The sequence below is a fragment of the Lithobates pipiens genome, unplaced genomic scaffold (genome assembly GCF_037356315.1).
Source record: "Lithobates pipiens isolate NorthernLeopardFrog02 unplaced genomic scaffold, aLitPip1_a1.2 Scaffold_18, whole genome shotgun sequence".
In the NCBI taxonomy this organism is placed as follows: domain Eukaryota; kingdom Metazoa; phylum Chordata; class Amphibia; order Anura; family Ranidae; genus Lithobates; species Lithobates pipiens.
Window position 1 is genome coordinate 582,478,124 of NW_027507758.1, and position 22,704 is coordinate 582,500,827.

Sequence of the window (22,704 nt, forward strand, 5' to 3'; positions counted from 1 at the left end):
ATCCATCCATCCATCCATCCATCCATCTATATCTATCTATCTATATCTATCTGTATCTATCTATCTATCTATCTATCTATCTATCTATCTATCTATCTATCTATCCATCCATCCATCCATCCATCCATCTATATCTATCTATCTATATCTATCTGTATCTATCTATCTATCTATCTATCTATCTATCTATCTATCTATCTATCTATCTATCTATCTATCTGTCTATCTATCCATGTATCTGTCTATATGTCCGTCCATCTATGTATCTACCCATGTATCTATCCATGTATCTATCCATGTATCTATCTATCTATCTATCTATCTATCTATCTATCTATCTATCTATGTATCTATCCATGTATCTATGTATGTATGTATGTATGTATGTATGTATCTATCCATGTATGTATGTATGTATCTATCTATGTATCTATCCATGTATGTATGTATGTATCTATCTATGTATCTATCCATGTATGTATGTATGTATGTATGTATGTATGTATGTATGTATGTATGTATGTATGTATCTATCTATCTATTTGTCTATCTATCCATGTATCTGTCTATATGTCGGTCTTTCTATCTATCTATATATCTATCAGTCGATCTATCCGTCTGTCCATCTCCATGTATCTATGTATCCGTGTATCTATCTATCTGCTCATGTGTCTATCTATCTAGCAAATTTCTTTCTTTCTCCTGATCTAACACAATGTAACAATCGGGTAAAGATGGATGTATGATTCATGGTAGTGTAACATTTTCAGAATGCTGGAAAATATTTATACATCACTTTTCATAGGGAACTGAAGGCAGCCAACGAAGGAGACGCTACAATTATGGACAGACAGAACCCGGAGGCTCAACATGGAGTTCTTGGCAGTTCTGGAGGTGAGATAATATGGGATGGAGCTAGGAAGCTGGGGAAAGGCTGGTCCCCAGAAGATAATATTGGGTGGGTGAGCAGAAAGGTCATCTATAAGACTACTACTACTTAGAACAGGGGTCTCCAAGTTAGGGCCCCAGTTTGCCGCTAGGGTCAGTGGTGTATGCTCAATGTGCAAAGTTTGAAGATTCAGCTCAGCAGAGGCTCCATTGTATCTGCTGTGAATCGAATGTGTGGATGGGGAATTTGAGTCAGATTTTTTGTTCAACTGGCTGATCGAATAAAAAAAAAGAACAATCTATGGGCTGCCTTTGCCTTACAGTGGTAAGGGGGACTTTACTGAAGACTCTGATGTAAATGGAGGTGTCTGATGAGGTTCCTGATGTAAGGAGGGACTCTGATACATATCCTGATGTAAGGGGGACTCTGATGGAGACCTTGATTTAAGAGGTCCCCTGCTCACTAGTAACCTCCAGCTCTGCTGATCCCCTGCTCAGTAGTAACCCCCAGCCCTGCTGATCCCTTGCTCAGTAGTAACCCCCAGCCCTGCTGATCCCTTGCTCAGTAGTAACCCCCAGCCCTGCTGATTCCTTGCTCAGTAGTAACCAACAGCCCTGATGATTCCTTGCTCAGTAGTAATCCTTAGTTATGCTGATCCCCTGCTCAGTAGTAAGCCCCAGCTCTGCCGATCCCTTGCTCAATAGTAACCCTCAGTTCTGGTTATCCCCTGCTCAGTAGTAACCCTCAGTTCTGGTTATCTCCTGCTCAGTAGTAACCCTCAGTTCTGGTTATCTCCTGCTCAGTAGTAAATCCCAGCTCTGCTGATCCCCTGCTCAGTAGTAACCCTCCAGCTCTGCTGATCTCTCTCTCAGTAGTAACCATCAGCTCTGCTGATCCCTTGCTAAGTAGTAACCCTCAGCTCTGCTGATCCTCTGGCTTGCTGATCTTCCTCTTATTCTGAGCCTGGCACACCCCCGCTATTTTGCTCCCACTACGAGTGACATCTGCTAGTTTCTCCTCCACCATTCCTCAGCTCTGCTGATCCTCTGCCGCTCAGTCCTCTCTCTCTGGTCCCCACTCACCTTCCGCTATAACGTTCCCATGTTGCACACCGTGTGAGCCGTCTGCTAGTTGCTCTGCTCCAGTACGGACCCCGCTCACCTTCTTGCCGCTCTACACTGATGTCTGTACCAGACACTCCCAGAATATATATACACATGAACCGGAAGTGACTGCTGATGGTTTCCCAGTGCATCCTGGGATATCTCATACCTGCAATAGCTCCAAAACAAAGTGAAGCTAATTCTGAATAAAAACCTCTCAAAGAGTGCAGGTCCTGTTAGCAAACGTTCTCATAGACTTCTATGGAGGCTTTGGAAACTCCTTGAAGTGCCAAGAAATGCATGGCTTACAATTGTTAAAGTAGAACAAACACAACGTGTAAACAGGACTGTAAGCTAAGCATTTTATTTAGTGAGAAATGCTTTGATTGGCATTCAGAGTGCTTTAAAACAGCGTGCCCAATGCCACATTGTGAAGCACGTTTGAACAAGCCCTTATGGTCATGTGATTACAGATTAAAATAGCAAAAAGGAACTTTGATTGTTTTTTTCTTTAATTTAAATTAATTTAGAAGGAATGGTTCTGGAAGGTTTTACATTTCCGGTAATACATTTACTATCCTTCGACTTCACAGCTGCTTTAAAGCTGTCCGTGGTGTACGGAAAATAACTTATTTTTGAGGGCAGTCTCTGACAGTATAACATGCCAGCGCATATTTGGCTGTGGAATTTTAACTTTTTTTAACCCCTTAAGGACCACCCACCAGTGGCCGCTGATGTTCAAATTTTTTTTTGGGGGGGGAGGGTGGAAAGTTTTTTTGAAAAAAACCCATCAAACTCTGCCACTGTGCCCATCAAACTATATCACTGTTCCCATCAAACGCTGCCACTGTGCCGCCCATCAAACGCAGCCACTGTGCCCTCAAATGCTACCACTGTGCCCTCAAATGTTACCACTGTGCCCTCAAATGCTGCCACTACGCCACTAATTGCAGCCACTGTGCCCATTAAGCGCTGCCACTGTGCCATTAAACGCTGCCACTGTGCCCATCAAATGCTGCCACTGTGCCCATCAAATGCAGCCACTGTGCCCATCAAATGCAGCCACTGTGCCCATCAAACGCTGCGACTATGCCCTCAAATGCTGCCACTGTGCCATCAATTGCAGCCACTGTGCCCAAATACTGCCACTGTGCCCATCAAACGCTGCCAGTGTGCCCATCAAATGCTGCCAGTCTGCCCATCATATGCTGCCAGTGTGCCCATCATATGCTGCCAATCTACCCATCATATGCTGCCAGTCTGCCCATCAAATGCTGCCAGTGCTGACAGCCTGCTCACACTCCCCCGCGGATGGAACACGGGACACCCCGCTCCCATCACCCCACCCCCCCGCAGGCCGGCTCTGCCGGCTCACCCCCCCTCATGTGGATCGCGGAACACCCTGTGCAGGAGGACCGGCGCTTACCTTGGTAAGGTGTCCTCTTCTCCGGCATCACGTCTCCTCTTTTCAGCTTCCTCCGCTCTGTCCCACTTACGCAGAATCGCTGAGCATCCAATAGGGACGCTTGGCGCTTTGGCCAATCAGAAAACAGGTCTCACTGACCTGCCTCCAGATTGGTGGGGAGGCAATGCAGTATGAAAATAGCGAATATTAATTCGCTATGATCACACAATTGGGTGGGATCAGGGCGCACTCTCTGCGCCCTGAGCCCACCCATTTTTGAAGCCTGTTAGAGCCTCTTGCACTAATCAGGTGCTTAAAAAAATACTCCCTCTCCTGACCCCGCCATAGGAGTCCATGCGTCCGGCATCCTGAAAGGGGCCAGGCGCATGGATAGGGAGGCAGCAGCAGGGATGGGGGGAAGGCACTATTGTTGTGCACAGATGACTGACCTGCAGACCCTGTGCTTACATATAAACATTCATATGTAAATAGCGGCGGACCAGCAGCATTCATATGTAAAATAGAGGTGATATTCATATGTATATTATGCCCCCCTGAAGTAATATCCACCATCACCTTTACTGAATGCTGCCCACTGGGGAGATAAAGGGGCATGCTTTGCAAATTAGGGGGGAGGGGTAGAGTAGCGTAGGGTGTGCAGAGGTAGGCAGAGAAGGAATTACAGTTTGGGGCACACAGGCGAGCAAGGAGGGGGTGTATGGAGGTAAGGAAGGTGGGTGCAAGCAGAGGATGAGCAGAGGAGGCAGGTAGAGTTAAAGGGGAGGGGGATTGGAGTGGAGAGCATGGGGGGAGGTTTGGGGTGCAGAGGTTAGCATGGGTTTTAGGATGCAAAGTTGTACTGGTGTACTTACAGAGTGGATTACGTTGTAGGTCACATGTAAGAGCAGCCCATTCATTTCAATGGGCTGCTCTATGCGCTACGAATGTGGAAGAAAGTCCCAAACCCTTTTTCAAAATCACACGTGCCGAAGCACAGGTCAGCAGATGGGTGAGGGTGTCATTAACAATTAATAGCACTGCTGTGTATCTGCTAAAGGGGAGCATGTTTCTGTGGTGTCAGGAAAGTGATTTTGCATGTGTTAGCAACACACAAATGTGAATGCAGGTTATATGTCTTACTTACATTGGTGGTCAGTGTAAATCTTCTCATTACATTGGTGCTGGGTATAGAATTCTTTCATTCACACTTGTGGCCAGTGTGAATGTCCCGCTTACATTGGTGGTCAGTGTAAATCCCTCCTTACATTGGTGGTCACTGTGAATGTTTCTATTACATTAGTGGTCAGTGTAATCCCCTATTACATTAGTGGTCAGTGTAATCCCCTATTACATTAGTGGTCAGTGTAAACCACTATTACGTTGTTGGCCAGTGTTGAAACTCTACTTTATATTGGTAGTCGGTAAAAAAAAAATCAGCATTGCCATTGACACACACTCCCCTCCCCCCAGCACTGACACTGATCCCAGGAGTCCTAGGATCTTTTGGACTTTCCTGTCTATTAATGGGTCCCCTCATCTCCCTAGTCCATGGTGTGCAGGCAGTGAGAAGATGATGTTTTGTAACCTCTAGCAACCAATCCGTGAGCAGTATTAATGTACAGTAATCTCCAGCAACAACCAACAAGCAGAAATCATGTGCTGTAAACTCTAGCAACCAATCAGTGAGCGGTAATGATACATTGTAACTGCTGCTATTTATTGTATGTCTCAGAGCAGGTGGAGAGCGAAACTGCATGGATGGGGGGGGCAAGGAAATGTTGTCCCAGGGTCCAATCAATAATAAAGACGGCCCTGGGTACGTCGCTGCCTCTTTCTTGGTTTAGGATGCACGCATGCAATAAGAACTCAAAATAACCAATAAAAGTTAAAGTACTAGTGTGCAATTATTAAAACTGAAAAAAAGATTGTTTGTCATGTGCATATGACAATGGTTCCTGATGACATCATATATGACGAAATGCACAGGGCAGAGCTAGGACATTCGATACACAACGTACAACGCATGCTCGACCTGATCGTGTCCATTTTTGAATTGGGTGACTGGAATCATTCTCTCTGATGTACTGTACACGTTTGAATATCGCTATATTTGTACGTGCAATACTTAAAGCGGAGGTCCACCCTAAAGTGGACCTTCCGCTCACCGGAACCCTCCCCCCCTCCGGCGCCACAATTGGCACCTTTCAGGGGGGAGGGGGGTGCAGATACCTGTACAGTACAGGTATCTGCACCCACTTCCGGGATAGCTCTCTGCGGAAAGGGGCGTAGATTACGCCCCTTTCCGCAAGTGCCCGCCCCTTTCCGCAAGTGCCCCGCTGCCTGCTGGGAAAACACACAGATCCCAGAGGCAGCGGGGACCGTCCTTATTGCGCAGCGCGGCTCGCGCATGCGCAGTAGGGAACCGGGAAATGGAGCCCAAGATGGCGGCGGCAGCACCCGAGAGACGATCTACAGATCGGCTTCGGGTGCCGACATCGCGGGCGCGCTGGACAGGTAAGTGTCACTATTTTAAAAGTCAGCAGCTGCAGTATTTGTAGCTGCTGGCTTTTAAAAAAAAAAAAAACGCGGAGTCCCGGCGGACTCCCGCTTTAACATAAACATTTTTATGTACAAAGGGACTTCACTATGGTTTATCTTTTTACTTCATTCCCATAGCTATGATGGACAAGGTTGGCTGGTTGAGTTGGAGACCGCTGATCTCATTGCAGCTAATAGGATTGCCGGAAAGGTTTATTCCTATATGTATGATCATGGTGGGACCTGGTGACAATTGACCAGAAGGATTGCAAGCGACTAAGGCTTGTGTTGACCACCTTAATCGGGGTCACACGCTTCTGGTAAGCCTGCCATTTGTAGCACTAGGGTGGCATGATCTTTCCTTGGGTGTTTGGACATCTCCTATATACAGTGGATATAACAAGTCTACACAACCCTGTTAAAATGTCCGGTTTCTGTGATATAATTTTATATGATTTTTTTTCCACCTTTAATGTGACCTATAAACTGTACAACTCAGTTGAAAAACAAACTGAAATCTTTTAGGTGGAGGGAAGTAAAAATAAAAAAATAAAAATAATCTGGTTGCATAAGTGTGCACACTCTTTTTTTTTCCATTAAACCGGAAATGTTTATTGAACATTATTGCAGAGATTACAATCACAGTGGCATACACCGAACAATCAAAAGGTGTTGCGTCATAACCATAACAGTAGATATGAGACATTTCTCCATTACAGTAGTGATTATGTATCACTGCCAAGGAAAGTCCTAACATTGACATGTTATTTACTGTAACATTACATCAAATTCCCTCATCACACGTGGCGGCCTCCTGCAGCCATTTATCCCATATTCTATGATATTTAGCTGGGCAACCCCTATTTTTATATAAGAATTTTTTGTATGGGAGCGTAAAATTAACTTCCCGTTTCCAGTCCTGCAGGAAAGTGTTAGTAATTTTATCTAATACGTCAGGAAATATCCCTAGTAGACAGGGTTTGGGGTCGAGAGCCAAGGGCGAGCCCATAACATCATGTAGAAATGATACTACTTGTTTCCAAAGTTCCTGCAGTTTGGGGCAAGCCCAGATAAGATGGAAGAACGTCCCAGTCTCAAGAGTACACATCGGGCAGAGCACAGATTGATTCGTATTATATTTGGCGGTCCTGAGGGGGGTGAGGTATGCTTTATGCACTATGTAAATCTGAGAAAGCCTGTCTTGGAGCCTAGGGGACACTAACTTGCACGTCTCCAGAGCCTCCTCCCATTCCTCGTCTGTCAGTTCACCCACATCACCCTCCCAGCGGGACTTCAGAGCATACGCTAGTCTCGCCGAGACGGGGGCCGTAAGCATACCATAAAAGCACGAGATAAGCTTTTTGGGATCAGTATCCTTCACTATGGCGACAATAGGATTGGGAGCAGGCCGAGGCAATGACTGTGGAAATTGTGCTCTAAGTGCATGCTGAACCTGTAGGTACTGAAATAGCATAGTGTTTGGAATACCAAATTCCTCCTGCAGCGCCTGAAACGTTTTAATAGTACCATGGTGAATCAGGTGATGCAGGTAGTATATTCCCCTCGATACCCACAACTGAACACCCTGGATCTTTTGAAGTTCCGGCAATTGTTTGTTATGCCAAAGTGGGGTATAGTCATTTGGTGATGTAACATTCAGTTTAGTGGATGCTAGATCCCAAATCCTTCTGTAATGAAAAAGCATGGAGTGTTTACCTGGCTCCACGACAGAGCTCCCCACCCCCGTCGAGATAGCAGCTATCGGATCATCTGCAATTTGTGCCCAAATAGGGCAGAGAAGGGTAAGAAAACGTTGTTTATCAGTCTTGTCTACATGAAAAAGCTGAGACAGTTGTGAGGCAACATAGTAGTGATTTAGATCTGGAAGAGCCATGCCCCCCATATCAGTCGGGCTTTTCAAAGCCTGCCAAGCAAGCTTGTGTCTATTATTCCCCCATACAAAGGGCCTAAGGAGACTTTCAAGGGATTTAAAATATTTCAGCGGCAAATATACCGGGGCATGCCACAACACATACAGTATTTTAGGTAATAGGACCATTTTAATCAGATTAACGCGCCCCCAAACCCCAAGGGGGAGGCGAGACCAGGCCTGAATCTTGGTACGCACCAGGGAGAATAATGGTTCTACATTCAGCGCAATGTAATCTGCTGGATTCCTAGAGACATATACACCCAGATACTTAATAGTGCCAACTCGCTGAAGAGGCAGACTGGCCTGAGATTCTGACTGTGGAAAACTGTCAATAGGTAAAATTTGGGATTTTTCCCAGTTTATACGAAGACCGGAAAAGCTACCAAACCACTCTATCATGTGCAGGGCCTTTGCGAGGGAAGGGCCAGAGTCCGCCAGGTATAGCAGCGTGTCATCAGCGTATTGACTGATTTTTTCGGTTAGTCGACCCATCGTCAGTCCCCTGATCGCAGGGTCCGCACGAATCGACACCGCTAAAGGTTCAGCAGCCAAGGCATATAGTAGCGGGGACAGTGGGCACCCCTGTCTGGTACCCCTACTAAGGCCAAACGCCCGGGAGGACCACCCATTCGCCACCACCTTAGCCGTTGGGTGATGATACAGCAGCCTCACCCACCGGATAAAGTTCGGGCCAAAGCCGTATCCCGCTAGACACTTCCACAAATACTCCCATTCCACTGAGTCAAATGCCTTAGCCGTGTCAAGTGTCACTACCACACGCTCACCCACCGCCTCATGCGTTGCCTGTAGATTTATATAAAGCCTGCGTAGATTGAACAACGTATTCCGCCCCGGCATAAAGCCCGCCTGGTCAGCCTGAATCAGGCTAAGGATCACTCCGTTCAACCTAGTAGCGAGTATTTTAGCTAAAATCTTAATATCTACCTGCAATAGGGAGATTGGGCGGTATGATTCCGGGAAACCCGGATCTTTTCCAGGTTTGGGAATCAAAACTATCGTTGCCTCCCTCATGGACGGAGGCAATGTCAGTGTATCAAAAAGACTCCCGTAGAGGGCGAGAAGCCTAGGCACCAGCACGTCTTGGTAACGGGAATAAAATTCAATGGGAAGACCATCTGACCCCGGCGACTTGGATTTTGCAAATTCCGCAATAGCACCCACTATTTCATCGGTGGTTAGGGGAGCCTCCAGAGCCTGCACCTGTTCCTCCGTAACTTGGGGGAGGGAAACCTGAGCCAAAAAGCTGTCCATCGGAGTGGTGTCGTCTGAGACTGTAGTGGTGTATAAGTCCGCAAAAAAGTCCCGAAATCTAGCTGTCACCTCAGAAGGGTCCGTGATCATTGTATCACCCTGACCCCGCAAAGAAATAACAACCGGGGGCCTGTCTTCCCTGTGCACCAAATATGCTAGCAACTTACCAGCTCTTTCCCCGGATTCAAAATATTTTTGTTTGGTAAAGAAAAGTTTCTGTCGGGCCTTGTCTTGGTGCAGTTGGGAAACCACTCTCGACTGTAGTCTAAGTGCGTCAGCGTTTGCCGTAGACGGGTCATCTATGTAGGTGCGTTCCATGGAGCTCAAATCTGCCTCAGCCTCAATAATGACAGTAGCCGAGTCAGCTTTGAGCCTATTAATGTGGGCAGTCAGCACCGATCGAGCGTGTAATTTAAATGTATCCCACACTGCTGGAACTGAGGCCGTGTGGTCATTATCCTCAAAAAATTTTATCCACTCCGCCTCAATAGTATCATCTTCGGGTAATAATGTCAGCCAGAACGGATTTAGCCGCCACGCCCGCGGAGGCCTACCCAGGGGTACGTCAAGCACTACAGAGTAGGGGTTGTGGTCCGAAAGTAGTCTGGGGCAGAACAATACTTCCCTGAGTCTGGGAGTGAGTTGTTTAGATATTAGTATAAAGTCAATACGGGAGAGAGAACCATGTGTGGGTGAGAAGCAAGAATACTCCTTCTTTTGAGGGAATTTGTGTCTCCAAGTGTCCACAAGGTGAATGGTGGTTATAAGCCTGGATAACCTAGTGGTCCCAGCTTGCCCCATCATCAACTCGGGGGGTTTGAGCCTATCCAGGGAAGGGTTAAGAGTAGTGTTGAAATTCCCCAGCCAGATAACAGGAACCGCCGGATGTCTGGACATAAAAGACAGTCCCTCAACAACCAACGTCATGGTAAATGGAGGGGGGATATAAAAGGCCATAATAAGGTAGGGTTCCCCATACAATTTAGCATGTAGAAAAACAAACCTGCCCTGTGGGTCAGTAAGAATTTCGCAAAGTTCAAATTGGACAGACTTAGCTACAAGTACCGAAACCCCCCTCGAATGAGACGTGTAGGTGGAATGAAATGCCCACCCAATCCAAGGGCGTTTTAAGGGCCATCTGCAGTCCACCCTCCACATGCGTCTCAACTAGCACCATCACTTCCGCCCTTTGCTTTTTGAGGAACGTGAAGGCTGCCGTGCGCTTAATTCTATCACGCAGGCCCCTCACGTTCCAGGTAAGAAACCGTATAGATGCCATATAGAGTCATATAAAGTAATAAGTGCAGTCGGCTCACCCCCTAACAGCCCTCCTATAAACGCACCCCAATACAGTTGTGCTTGATCAAGCCCAAACAGGGGCTGCATAGGCAGTAGTGGTAAAAAACATTCAGTAAAAGCAACACTTAGTCCAGATACATACTTCAACTTATTTATAGTAATCTTCTGCATGGAAACTCTAACCAAACCACCCCCCTCCCCCCACCCTACCCTGCACCAACCCCAACTTGTGCGGGCATATTCCCTGAAAAACCAAACATGCCTGGCTGGGAAAACCAGTTTCATTAAATCAATAAGAAAATTTAGAACAATAAGTCTGAAAGAGTGTCGCGGCCACCGGTACCAGAGGGCAAGGCAAAGCAGAGCCCCCTGCAGAACAGCACACAGTGGTGACCCGGGTAAATAGGCAAAAGTGTCAGTTGCTGTCCAGTCCCAGTGACCAACTCCCTCATAACAAGAAGAAGTCCCAGCAGACAATGGAGCAGTTTTCCGCTGCACCGTGCAATTAGACCGTATGCCTAACATGTCTCCCCTTGCTCCGGGAGAAAAAAGAAGAAAGAAAAAAAGGAAAACCAAAATTGTTGTAACAAAACAAACAGGTATGTATTGCAGAAAAGGTCCCTCAACAGGGACACTAAGAAAAAAGGGAAAAAGTTGATCCATAAACGTTGACACCATCAGCAGGCGCAAATGTCCCAGAATCGGAAAGATCAGCAGATCTCAAAGTAGAAAGGGCATAAAGGTAACATACGCCTCAGATGCAAGCACCCTAGCGATAATAGAGCAGCAAAGAGAGATCAGGCAACCTGCCACAGTTCCAGGACACCAGGGGAGAAACAAAAAAAAAGGTGTTAGCTCACACGTCCCAAAGGGTCTCAGGCAGCTCCATCTTGAGGCACTCTGCGTTCCAGCCATGCTATGACCTCTCTGGGTTGTTCAAAGAAGAGCGCCCGGTCTCCTGCCTCCACCCTGAGGCGTGCTGGGAATAGCATAGAGTATTTCACTTGCTGTGCACGTAGTAATCTTTTGGCCTCCATGAAACTCTGTCGGCGTTTCTGGACGTCCGCGGAAAAATCAGGGAAGATTGCAACTTTAGTATTGCCCACAGGGATATTACCCTTTTCCCGGGCCATGCGGAGGGCAGCATCTCTGTCCTTATAGTTCAGGAGTTTTGCAATAAAGGTGCGTGGAGGTGCACCCTGAGGTGGAGGCCTGGCAGGCATACGATGCGCGCGTTCAACCGCCAGCATGGGGGAAAAAGACTCTCGGCCATAGGTACTTATCAGCAATTGTTCCAGAAAAGTTGTGGGGTCCTTACCTTCAGCCCCCTCCGGAAGATCAATCAATCGGATGTTGCATCTGCGTATGCGATTTTCCATTTCGTCCTGTTTGGCAATCAGGAGGTCTATTTGCTTCTGCATGTGGTCAGCATCATTTTGCAGTGGTGGGAGAGCGTCTTCCACATTGCTAATACGGGTCTCAGTGTCCCTTACCCGGCCACGCAGTTTCTGAAAGTCCTGCCTCAATAAAGATATGTCCATTTGCACTTCCTCAATTTGGGATGTAAGGGACGTGCGGCATAATGTAATGGCTTCAAGAAGCCTGTCCGTGTCTCCCGCCACACGCGGCCCTCCCGGCTCCTCCGCGCCGCCATTTTCCTCCCCCTCCTCACTCACATGTCGGCGGTATTGTGACAACCGCGCCGCCGCCGATCGTTGGGATTTCGAGGGAGACATATGCGCCGGAATGGAGGGACGCCTGCCAGACGTGTTCAGGTGAGTATCGGTGCTGTGGTGTCACAGGATCAGCGTGGGAGACAGGATTACTCGGCGGAGCTCCGGAGACACGCGTCCTACTCCATGCAAGGTCAGGCCACGCCCCAAGTGTGCACACTCTTAAATGAATACTTTGTTGAAGCACCTTTCGATTTTATTACAGCACTCAGTCTTTTTGGGTATGAGTCTATCAGCATGGCATATCTTGACTTGGCAATATTTGCCCACTCTTCTTTGCAAAAACATTCCAAATCTGTCAGATTGTGAGGGCATCTCCTGTGCACAGCCCTCTTCAGATCACCCCACAGATTTTCAATGGGAATTAGGTCTGGGCTCTGGCTGGGCCATTCCAAAACTTTAATCTTGTTCTGGTGAAGCCATTCCTTTGTTGATTTGGATGTATGTGTTGGGTTGTTATCGTGCTGAAAGATGAAGTTCCTCTTCATGTTCAGCTTTCTAGCAGAAGCCTGAAGGTTTTGTGCCAATATTGACTGGTATTTCGAACTGGTCATAATTCCCTCTACCTTGACGAAGGCCCCTGTTCCAGCTGAAGAAAAGCAGCCCCAAAGCATGACGCTGCCACCACCATGCTTCATGGTGGGTATGATGTTCTTTTGGTGATGTGCAATGCTGTTTTTTCTCCAAACCTATCTTTTGGAATTATAGCCAAAGAAGTTCAACCTTGGTTTCATCAGACCATAACACATTTTCCCACATGCTTTTGGGAGACCTGCAAAATTTAGCCGGGCTTTGATGTTTTTCTTCGTAAGAAAAGGCTTCCGTCTTGCCACTCTACCCCATAGCCCAGACATATAAAGAATACGGGAGATTGTTGTCACATGTACCACACAGCCAGTACTTGCCAGATATTCTTGCAGCTCCTTTAATGTTTCTGTAGGCCTCTTGGCAGCCTCCCTGACCAGTTTTCTTCTTGTCTTTTCATCAATTTTGGAGGGACGTCCAGTTCCTGGTAAGGTCACTGTTGTGTCATATAATGCCTTGGAAATTCTTTTGTACCCTTCTCCTGACTGATATCTTTTAACAATGAGATCCCTCTGTGTCAGGGTTGGCTTAGCCCTTCCTCCTCTGGGCTGGCCGCTCAGCTGTCGGCTAATTGCCATCTCTCTTCTCTTTCCACAGTTACCAGCTGTTCCCGATGATGCTAGTTTGACCTGCCTATTTAAAGCCTTCCAGCTCACTTTTTCCTTTGCCTTCACGTTGGTCACATCACAAGGAACCATCTCCTGCTGTTTGTTTCAAGACTGTCTTGGTGACATCCCTCCTGGCTTCTTATCCTGCTTGCAGTTGCTCTCCTTGGATCCCTGACTTCTGGCCTGGCTGATTACCTGATCTGGTTAATGAACTTTGGACTGGCTGACTACCCGATCTGGCTACTGGACTCTGGCTATGCTTGACTACGCTTTTTTCTATTTACCTTTTTATTTTTATTAATAAACAAGTGTGATTTGTTTGTACTTCTGTCTCAGTCTGTTTCATGGTTTCTGACACTCTGATGCTTTGGAAGCTCTCTGCGGACCATGGCTTTTGCTGTAGAATGGGACTAAGAAAATGTCAAGAAAGACCTACTAGAACAGCTGAACATTATTTTGTTTTAATCAAAGGCACTCTAAATGATGGCAGGTGTGTACTGAATCCTATTTAACATGAGTTTAAATGTAATTGCTTAATTCTCAACACAGCTACATCCCCAGTTATAATAAGGTATGCAAACTTATGCAACCACATTATTTTATTTTTACTTCCCTCTAAAGATTTAAGTTTGTTTTTCAACCGAGTTTTACAGTTTATAGGTCACATTAAGGCTGGAGTCATACCAGTCCAGTGCGAATTCCAGCTCCGTTCTCTGTGCAAAGAGAAAAGGTAACTGTTCTTCGCTTCCTCTCAGTTGTAGCTGCAGATCAGCTGAGCAGGGAGAGGGGGGGAGGGGGTAGTGAGAAGGGAGAGAGAATGCCTGTTCACAACGGAATGCATCTGTGAGCGTTCCCATAGAAGAATATTTGCCTGAAATTCCCACCACACTGCCTAGAAAACATACACGTTTTTGGGCAACGCGGAGTGTGAGTGCAACGCACATATGTGAACCAGACTGATTGAAAGTAATAGATTTTAAAATGTTCTGCGAATTGGATGCGGTGTAAGTCAATTCGCATAGGTGTGAACCCAGCCTAAAGGTGGAAAAAGTTCTGAAATGATTTCTTTGTCTCATTTTTTTTACATCACAGAAACCTGCAAAGCAGGGATAAGAAACAAAGAGATCTTTAGTAAAAAGCAGCACACGTGTTACACACATTACACATTGTTAGGCACACATTTTACCCCTTGATCACCCTAGATCAGTGATGGCGAACCTTGGCACCCCAGATGTTTTGGAACTACATTTCCCATGATGCTCCACTACACTGCAGAGTGCATGAGCATCATGGGAAATGTAGTTCTAAAACATCTGGGGTGCCAAGGTTCGCCATCACTGCCCTAGATGTTAACCCCTTTCCAGCCAGTGTCATTAGTACAGTGGCAGTGTATAGCATCATCACTGATCATTGTATTAGTGTCACTGTTGATGTCAGTGGCAGTTAGTCAGTTCCCACTCAGTGTCAGTGTTAGATTTCCTGCCACACTAACGCACTCCCATTAAAAGTCACTTATCACCACCATTAGTAGTATAAAAAATTTAAATATATTCACCATAGTTTGTAGATGATATAACTTTTACGCAAACCAATCAAAAGACTTATTGGGATTTTTTTTTTTTACCAAAGTCATGTAGCAGAATAGATTTTGGCCAAAATTTATGAAGAATTTCGATTTTTTAAGATTTTTTGCGGCGTGCGTTCCAAAACATCAGAGGTCGAAACCAACAAAACCTGAAATGACGTCGATATGGACGGACGCGCAGCCTCCATACATTTTGAGATCAACGCGTCAACACGTCAAGCTTCCTGATGACGTGTTGAACAAGAAATGCATTGAGGCTGCACGTCCGCCCCTATCGACGTCACCTCCGGTTTTGTTGGTTCCGACCTTTGATGTCTTGGAATGCATGGCGCAACCTGAAGAGACGGCAAGCGCACTTGGTTGGCTGTACATGTTGGCGCTGACTTACAGCACCTCTAAATATAAGTTCCGTTCATATATACTTGTTGGAATTGATGTTTTAATAAAACTACTGCACTATGATATTCAATATGCTTCTCCCAAGCTTTTATGGTGAACCAATTTAAGGAGATACCTCTGGAGCTGAGAGCCATCCCCTTCAGATATACTGCAGACCAAGGGAGTCGTATTGGTACAAGGTGTATTTATTTTAGTTTTCTGGTTTGTATTTCTCACACACGATTAATGGTGGAACGCGGTTAAAGGATAACTTTGCTACTGCACTTATTTACCTAACCACGTGATTGGAATATTCTGTGAGAACTTTCCTTGTCATACTTTATGGAACTCTGTCACATTCCGGAACCTACACATTGTGGACTGGATAATTTTTACGGATGTTTATTTTTTTTTGGGGTGATTATTATTTTTATTTTTTTGAGTTAGCGCAATACCTTTTTCATTTGCTATTTTCCATTGGTCAACCTAGTACCAAGCCAGCAACGCGGCTTTGGTTGGGTTGGTTTCAAAAGAAATTATACTGATTTATATTACATTTTCTCTTTTATGCAAGGCTGCATTTATGTGGACTCTGATGATAATGAAGACTTCGTAGAACTGGTAGAAGAAGGCACATCTAAAACCAAAGGTGAGCCAGACTGGCTGCATGTGATTTTCAGATATTTCACTGTCCGAATAATATTGAGGGAAATTTCCTTCACGTTCTTTCCTAGAAATGCAAAAGGAAGTTAGAGGAAATCCACCAAGTGAAGGGAATTCCCATTTTGGCGAGTTGTTCCCAGAACAGGTGTGCCCATTGGTAGCTTTTCCCTCACTTCTTGTTCTGGGAACAGCTCTAAAATTTTAGATTTTCCCTTCAGCTTCCATTTCTGTAACAATGGTCACCAGTGAAAACTGAGTGGTTAAGCTTCAAAATGGGGACACAAATCTGACAGATGGTCTAACCCTTCCCCTAATCTGTCCAAAAAAGAACAAAAAAAGTTTTCATGGAGATACACCTTAACCACTTCAGGATTTTAGAAATAGGGGGCATGTCCCAAAAGAACTTCAACAAAGTTTCCAGGATGTATCTTCTATGTTCAGTAATGCCCCGTACACACGATCTGAAAATCGTACGGGAAATACCGCTTTCGAAGCGATCGTACGATAATCGGATCGTTAGTACAGAGCTTTCGAGAGCCGATTCGAACAGTTCATCCGATAGTATTCTATCGGACGTGCATGGAAAAAAATTTTCGTACGATGCCAGATCGTACGATTTTCGTGTAATCAGTACAGCTATCGTTCGAAAATGCAATACAAATGCATTACAACACATGACATCACTTCCGATTTTTTTTTTTGTCGTGCGGGAATTTTCGTGACTTTAGTAAACTCATCAGATTCGATCTGAGATTAGCATGCAATAAAAAACGGACGATCATTCGTCCGATAATCTCATAGTGTGTATGGGGCATTACTCTTCCCCAGCTGCAACTCCACCTGTCACTATTACCTGTGATTACTGCTGTCAAAATGACAGTCAGGAATTGCTATGCATTATTAGTCAAAATGCAGCAGCTCCTGTGTAAAAACATAATACAGGAAGTCTCCAAGTTACGGATTGTAGGTTTGTTCTGAAGTCGAATATGTTCGTAAGTCGGAACAGCATGCGCAGAACGACAGAGACGTCACGCCGCCTCTTGTTCGTAAGTAGGAGTCATTCGCAAGTCGGATGTTCGTAACTTGGGGACTGCCTGTACAATGTAATAATGTATTGTTACATTGTAGTTACTGTGTCATTTATATGTTAATCTAAGGTGTGACCTTTGATCTGCATATGACATCAGTTAAAGAAAATTAAAAAAATTTTCTAATAAAAGGCATTTTTCATTAACTCATAATTAACCCTAATCAGCCCCGACTAACTCCTTCCTCCCCTTAGCTTTTCTTTTCTGATTTTTTATTCCATTTCTATTTTTTTATCGTTAATATTAGCATTTTTATTTTATTTTATGTGTTTGTTATTTCTTTTCATTATCACATTAAATTAAATGAGCAAAATTGAAAAAAAAATTATTAGCAAATAACATTTTAAAAAGAGCGCTGGCCATACATTCATATATTTTATTTGTTTAGCCTTGTGGCTGAATGAAAGACACATTCCTATGTCTAGCACAGGGTTTCTCAACCAGGGTTCTGTGGAACCCTTGGTTTCCTTTAGAGGTTGCTAGGGGTTCCCTGAGCAATGGCTCATTTCTGCCTCTCAGGTAAGTTCTCAAGGACACCATTCATCTTTTTAGTTATCTGTAAGGGGTTAATTCTTCACAATAACCACAAGTGTAAGAAACATTCTTCTCATTGACCATCACACTTATGTATGACGAGTTGTAGATTTTCCATTTTTAGCAGGCGTTCCCTAAGACCGGAGAATTATTTCCAGGGTTCCTCTGTGCCAAAAAGGTTGAGAATGGCTGGTCTAGCATGTAACCTACTTGGTTTCCCAAGAAACGAGACCCCCTATTCTGGTATGAGCTCTGCTGTACAAGAGATTACTGGGGGGCAATTTTCAATTTTCAGATTAATTTACGTGCACTAATCACATATAAAAAAAAAAGATGTTTAACCACTTGACCACTGGGCACTTAAACACCCTTAATAACCAGACCAATTTTCAGCTTTCGGTGCTCTCGCATTTTGAATGACAATTACTCAGTCATGCAACACTGGACCTATATGAAATTTTTGTCCTTTTTTTCACACAAATAGAGCTTTCTTTTGGTGGTATTTAATCACCGCTGGGTTTTTTATTTTTTGTGCTATAAAGGAAAAAATACCGAAAATTCTGTAAAAAAATGAATTTTTCTTTGTTTCTGTTAGAAAATTTAGCAGATTAGTAATTTTTTCTTCATAAATTTTGGCCAAAATGTATACTACTACATATCTTTGGTAAAAATAAGTACAAATTGGTGGATATTATTTGGTCTTTGTGAAAGTTATAGAGTCCACAAGCTATGGTGCCAATATCTGAAAATTGATCACACCTGAAGTACTGACGGCCTATTTCAATTCTTGAGACCCTAACATGCCAGAAAAGTACAAATACCCCCAAATTACCCCTTTTTGGAAAGAAGACATTCCAAGGTATTTAGTAAGAGGCATGATGAGTTTTTTGAAGTTGTCATTTTTTCCCACAATTCTTTGCAAAATCAAGATTTTTTTTACTTTTTTTTTTTTTTTTCACAAAATTGTCATATTATCAGGTTATTTCTCACACACAGCATATGCATACCACAAATTACACCCCAAAACACATTCTGCTATTACTCCCGAGTATGGCGATACCACATGTGTGAGACTTTTACACAGTGTGGCCACATACAGAGGCCCAACATGCAGGGAGCGCCATCAGGTGTTCTGGAGCATCCAGGACAATTCTGACATTTCTCTCCTACATGTAAAAATCATCATTTATTTGCTAGAAAATTACATAGAACTCCAAAACATTATATATATATGTTTTTTTAGCAAACACCCTGGAGAATACAATGGTGGTCTTTGCAACTTTTTATCTCGCACGGTATTTGCGCAGTAATTTTTCGAATGCTTTTTTTTGGGAAAAAAAACAGTTTTGGGCTTAAAAAAAAAAAAAAAAAACAGTAAAGTTAGCCCAATTTTTCCATAATGTGAAAGATGAAGTTACGAGTAAATAGATACCTAATATGTCACTCTTCAAAATTGCACACGCTCGTGGAATGGCGCCAAACGTCGCTACTTAAAAATCCCCATAGGCGACAATTTAATTTTTTTTTTACTGGTTATATGTTTTGAGTTACAGAGGAGGTCTAGGGCTAGAATTATTGCTCTCGCTCTAACGTTCGCAGCGATACCTCACATGTGTGGTTTGAACACCGTTTTCATATGTGGGCGGGACTTACGTATGCGTTCGCTTCTGCATGCGAGCACATGGGGACAGGGGCGCTTTAAAAAAAAACATTTTTTTTTATTGTTCATTTTACTTTATTTATTTTAGTTTGACATTTTTTTCCCCAAAAATAATTTTTTTGATCACTTTTATTCCTATTACAAGGAATGTAAACATCCCTTGTAATAGGAATATGGCATGACAGGTCCTCTTTACAGTGAGATGTGGGGTCAATAAGACCCCACATCTCACCTCTAAGCTGGGAAGCCTGAAAAAAAAAAAAAAAAAAAAAAAAAAAAGATTCTGTCTTTGATCGTATTAGCGATTCGATAGAAGCACCGGAGGGCGGCGGGAGGGGGGGGGATGTCTATGGCTGGGTATTGCAGGGTATCACCGACTATGGCTGGGTATCTCAGAGTATGGCGTTGCAGAGTATTGCATTGCAGGGTATTGGCGGGTGTTGCAGAGCATTGCAGAGTGTTGCAGAGTATTGGCGGGTGTTGCAGAGCATTGCAGAGTGTTGCAGGGTATTGGCGGGTATTGCAGAGTGTTGCAGGGTATTGCAGAGTGTTGCAGGGTATTGCAAAGCGTTGCAGAGTGTTGCAGAGTGTTGCAGGGTATTGCAGAGTGTCGCAAGGTGTTGCGGAGTGTTGCAGGGCATTGCGGAGTGTTGCAGGGCGTTGCGGAGTGTTGCAGGGCGTTGCGGAGTGTTGCAGGGCGTTGCGGAGTGTTGCAGGGAGTTGCAGGGTATTGCAAGGTGTTGCAGAGTGTTGCAGGGTATTGCAGAGTGTTGCAGGGTATTGCAGAGTGTTGCAAGGTGTTGCGGAGTGTTGCAAGGTGTTGCGGAGTGTTGCAGGGTATTGCGGAGTGTTGCAAGGTGTTGCGGAGTGTTGCAAGGTGCTGCGGAGTGTTGCAGGGTATTGCAGAGTGTTGCAGGGTATTGCGGAGTGTTGCAAGGTGTTGCGGAGCGTTGCAGGGTATTGCGGAGCGTTGCAGGGCATTGCGGAGTGTTGCAGGGCAATGCAGAGTGTTGCAGGGCAATGCAGAGTGCTGCAGGGTAATGCAGAGTGTTGCAGGGTAATGCAGAGTAATGGGGGTATTGCAGAGTAATGGGGGTATTGCAGAGTAACGGGGGTATTGCAGAGTAATGGGGGTATTGTAGAGTAATGCAGAGTAATGGGGGTATTGCAGAGTAATGCAGAGTAATGGCAGGGTATTGCAGAGTGTTGGCAGGGAATTGAGGGGTTAAATTTCGGTGCGCAGCGATGTGGGCACTGCAGATGCAGCCCACATCGCTGCTGACACCGATCTCTTCCCCCTCCGCTGTACCGATCGGTACAGAGAGGGGGAGGGAGGAACCGGCGTCATAACATGACGCCGGTTTGTTTACAAGTGATCACTCCGTCATTTGACGGAGCGATCACGTGGTAAACGGCCGCGCTGAGCGGCCGTTTACCGTGATTCGTGATGCGCCGGGTCCTGTGGACCCGGCGGTCACGGATGCTCTCGAGTGCGCGCCCCAGGGGGCGCGCGAGAGCAGAATTCTGGGAGGCCGTTAATTAACGGCCTCTCAGAGTTAAACAACCGCCCTGAAGCCGTTAATCGGCAATGGGCGGTTGTTAAGTGGTTAATGAAAACATTCTTGCATGGATTGGTGTATTTTTTAGGGCTGTGGAAATTAAAGATTAATTCCTCGATTAACCGATTCACTTTTTTGATCGATCAAAATTCTTTTGATCGGTACTCAACTCTCCACCGACTTCCGGGTCTTCAGGGAGTTCCGTCAGAGAACTAGTGACGTCACGGACATCAACGTCACTGGACTCCTCCCCCGTCCCCACGTGCCTCCATCTGCTAACGAAGGGAAGGGAGGAGAAGTCCGGTGACGTCAAACTTCTGATTGAATGTAACGCGTACGGGGGAGGAGCTACGCATGACGTCACCCGCTGCTACAGAACTAACATGATTGTCAGCTTTACATGCTGTGTTTTTATCATCTTTATGTGAGTAGTTTGTGTTTGAACACAAAAATTAAATCTTATACTATAGCCATGAGCTTTCTACCCATGACCTGGCGTCCTTGCTGAGATCTAAGGAGACATGTGAGAAGTTTATGTTAACCCTTTTGATACCCGCTTGCATGAACACCTGTTTGCACAGGGGTCCATGCCATAAGGTGAGAGTGATTAGTTAGACCGGAGGTGGAGGGATTGTCACGCTACTGTGGAAAAAAAAATTACTTACATCAGTGCTACAGTTTGAATTTAAAACTGTAAAGTTTTAGAACTATGTGAACTGTGAAGTTAAGTTATGGATTGTGGAAACTAGTGTCGGGTGACTGTATATAGTGTATACCACAATTACCACTGACTAATGCAGAGTTGCAATGCAAGGAGATCAGCTAAAAGTAGTTGAATCTGTATGCGCGTTATAATTAATTGAAATTAGCCGGTTCATCGATTAAAAAAAAAAACGATGAATCGAACACGAAAATTTTAATCAGTAACATCCCTAATATTTTTATATCTTATTAGACTTTAGCTTTAAAGCATACCTTGCAAGATAGGAAAAAGGAGCACATTTTAGCACATAGTATGTACACCCCCCAATCACACGGGTCATGAAAAATACATGCTAAACCCACTGGAACTTTTTCATGACTGCTTCATCCTTATACTAGCATTTAAGAATGACCAGTACATTAACCCTTTCACTGCTAGAGCTAGTTTTGAACATTTAAATTCCACATCATAAAAAAGATCAATCAATGGTGTACTGCAGTTGCGGTTCTCAAGCCTGTCCCCGAGTACCTCCAACAGGCCATATTTGCAGGTTTTCCTTTATCTTGCACAGGAACTTTAAATCAGTCAATGGCTTGGTATTTTGGACAGCTATTTTATCTAAGAGAAATTCCCAAAACATGAGCTGTTGGGGGTACTTGAGGACAGGGTTGAGAACCACTGCTGTACTGCATGCTGTTCATACTCACTCAGTCACTATGTGATTCGTTTTCTGAAATTCTGCAAAAAGCCTGGTTGATCCTGCTGCTCTCTATCTCCCCCTTCTGTCCCATGTTCCCAAATCAGCTAGGGATTTTGCAGCTGTGGTGGCAATTCTGCACATTCTCAGTTTGCAGTGAGTTTCTATGCTAAACATCTCCTCCCTATCACATCTACGGTGCCTTGACAAAGTATTCATACCCCTTGAAATTTTGCACATTTTGTCATCTTACAACCAAAAACGTAAATGTATTTGATTGGGATTTTATGTGATAGACCAATAGGAAGTGGCACATAATTGTGACGTGGAAAGAAAATAATAAATGGTTTTCATTTTTTTTTTTTACAAATTAATATCTGAAAAGTGTGGGGTGCATTTGTATTCAGCCCCCTTTACTCTGATGCCTCTAACTAAAGTCCAGTTCAACCAGTTGCCTTCAGAAGTCACCTAA

The 22,704-nt window shown here is 44.7% G+C and overlaps 1 protein-coding gene across 4 annotated transcripts in view; it reads left to right on the forward strand.

The window, feature by feature from the left end:
* The first annotated feature begins 15,642 nt into the window (after positions 1 to 15,642).
* LOC143989098 (DNA (cytosine-5)-methyltransferase 3A-like) overlaps positions 15,643 to 22,704 on the forward strand; it is a 137,143-nt gene continuing 130,081 nt past the window's right edge. For all 4 annotated transcript variants that reach the window (XM_077489118.1, XM_077489119.1, XM_077489120.1 and 1 more), the window contains exons 1-2: positions 15,643 to 15,745; positions 15,903 to 15,977. In XM_077489118.1, the coding sequence (XP_077345244.1) occupies positions 15,727 to 15,745; positions 15,903 to 15,977 (94 nt within the window). In that variant the 5' untranslated portion in view covers positions 15,643 to 15,726. The remainder of the gene's footprint in view (positions 15,746 to 15,902; positions 15,978 to 22,704) is intronic.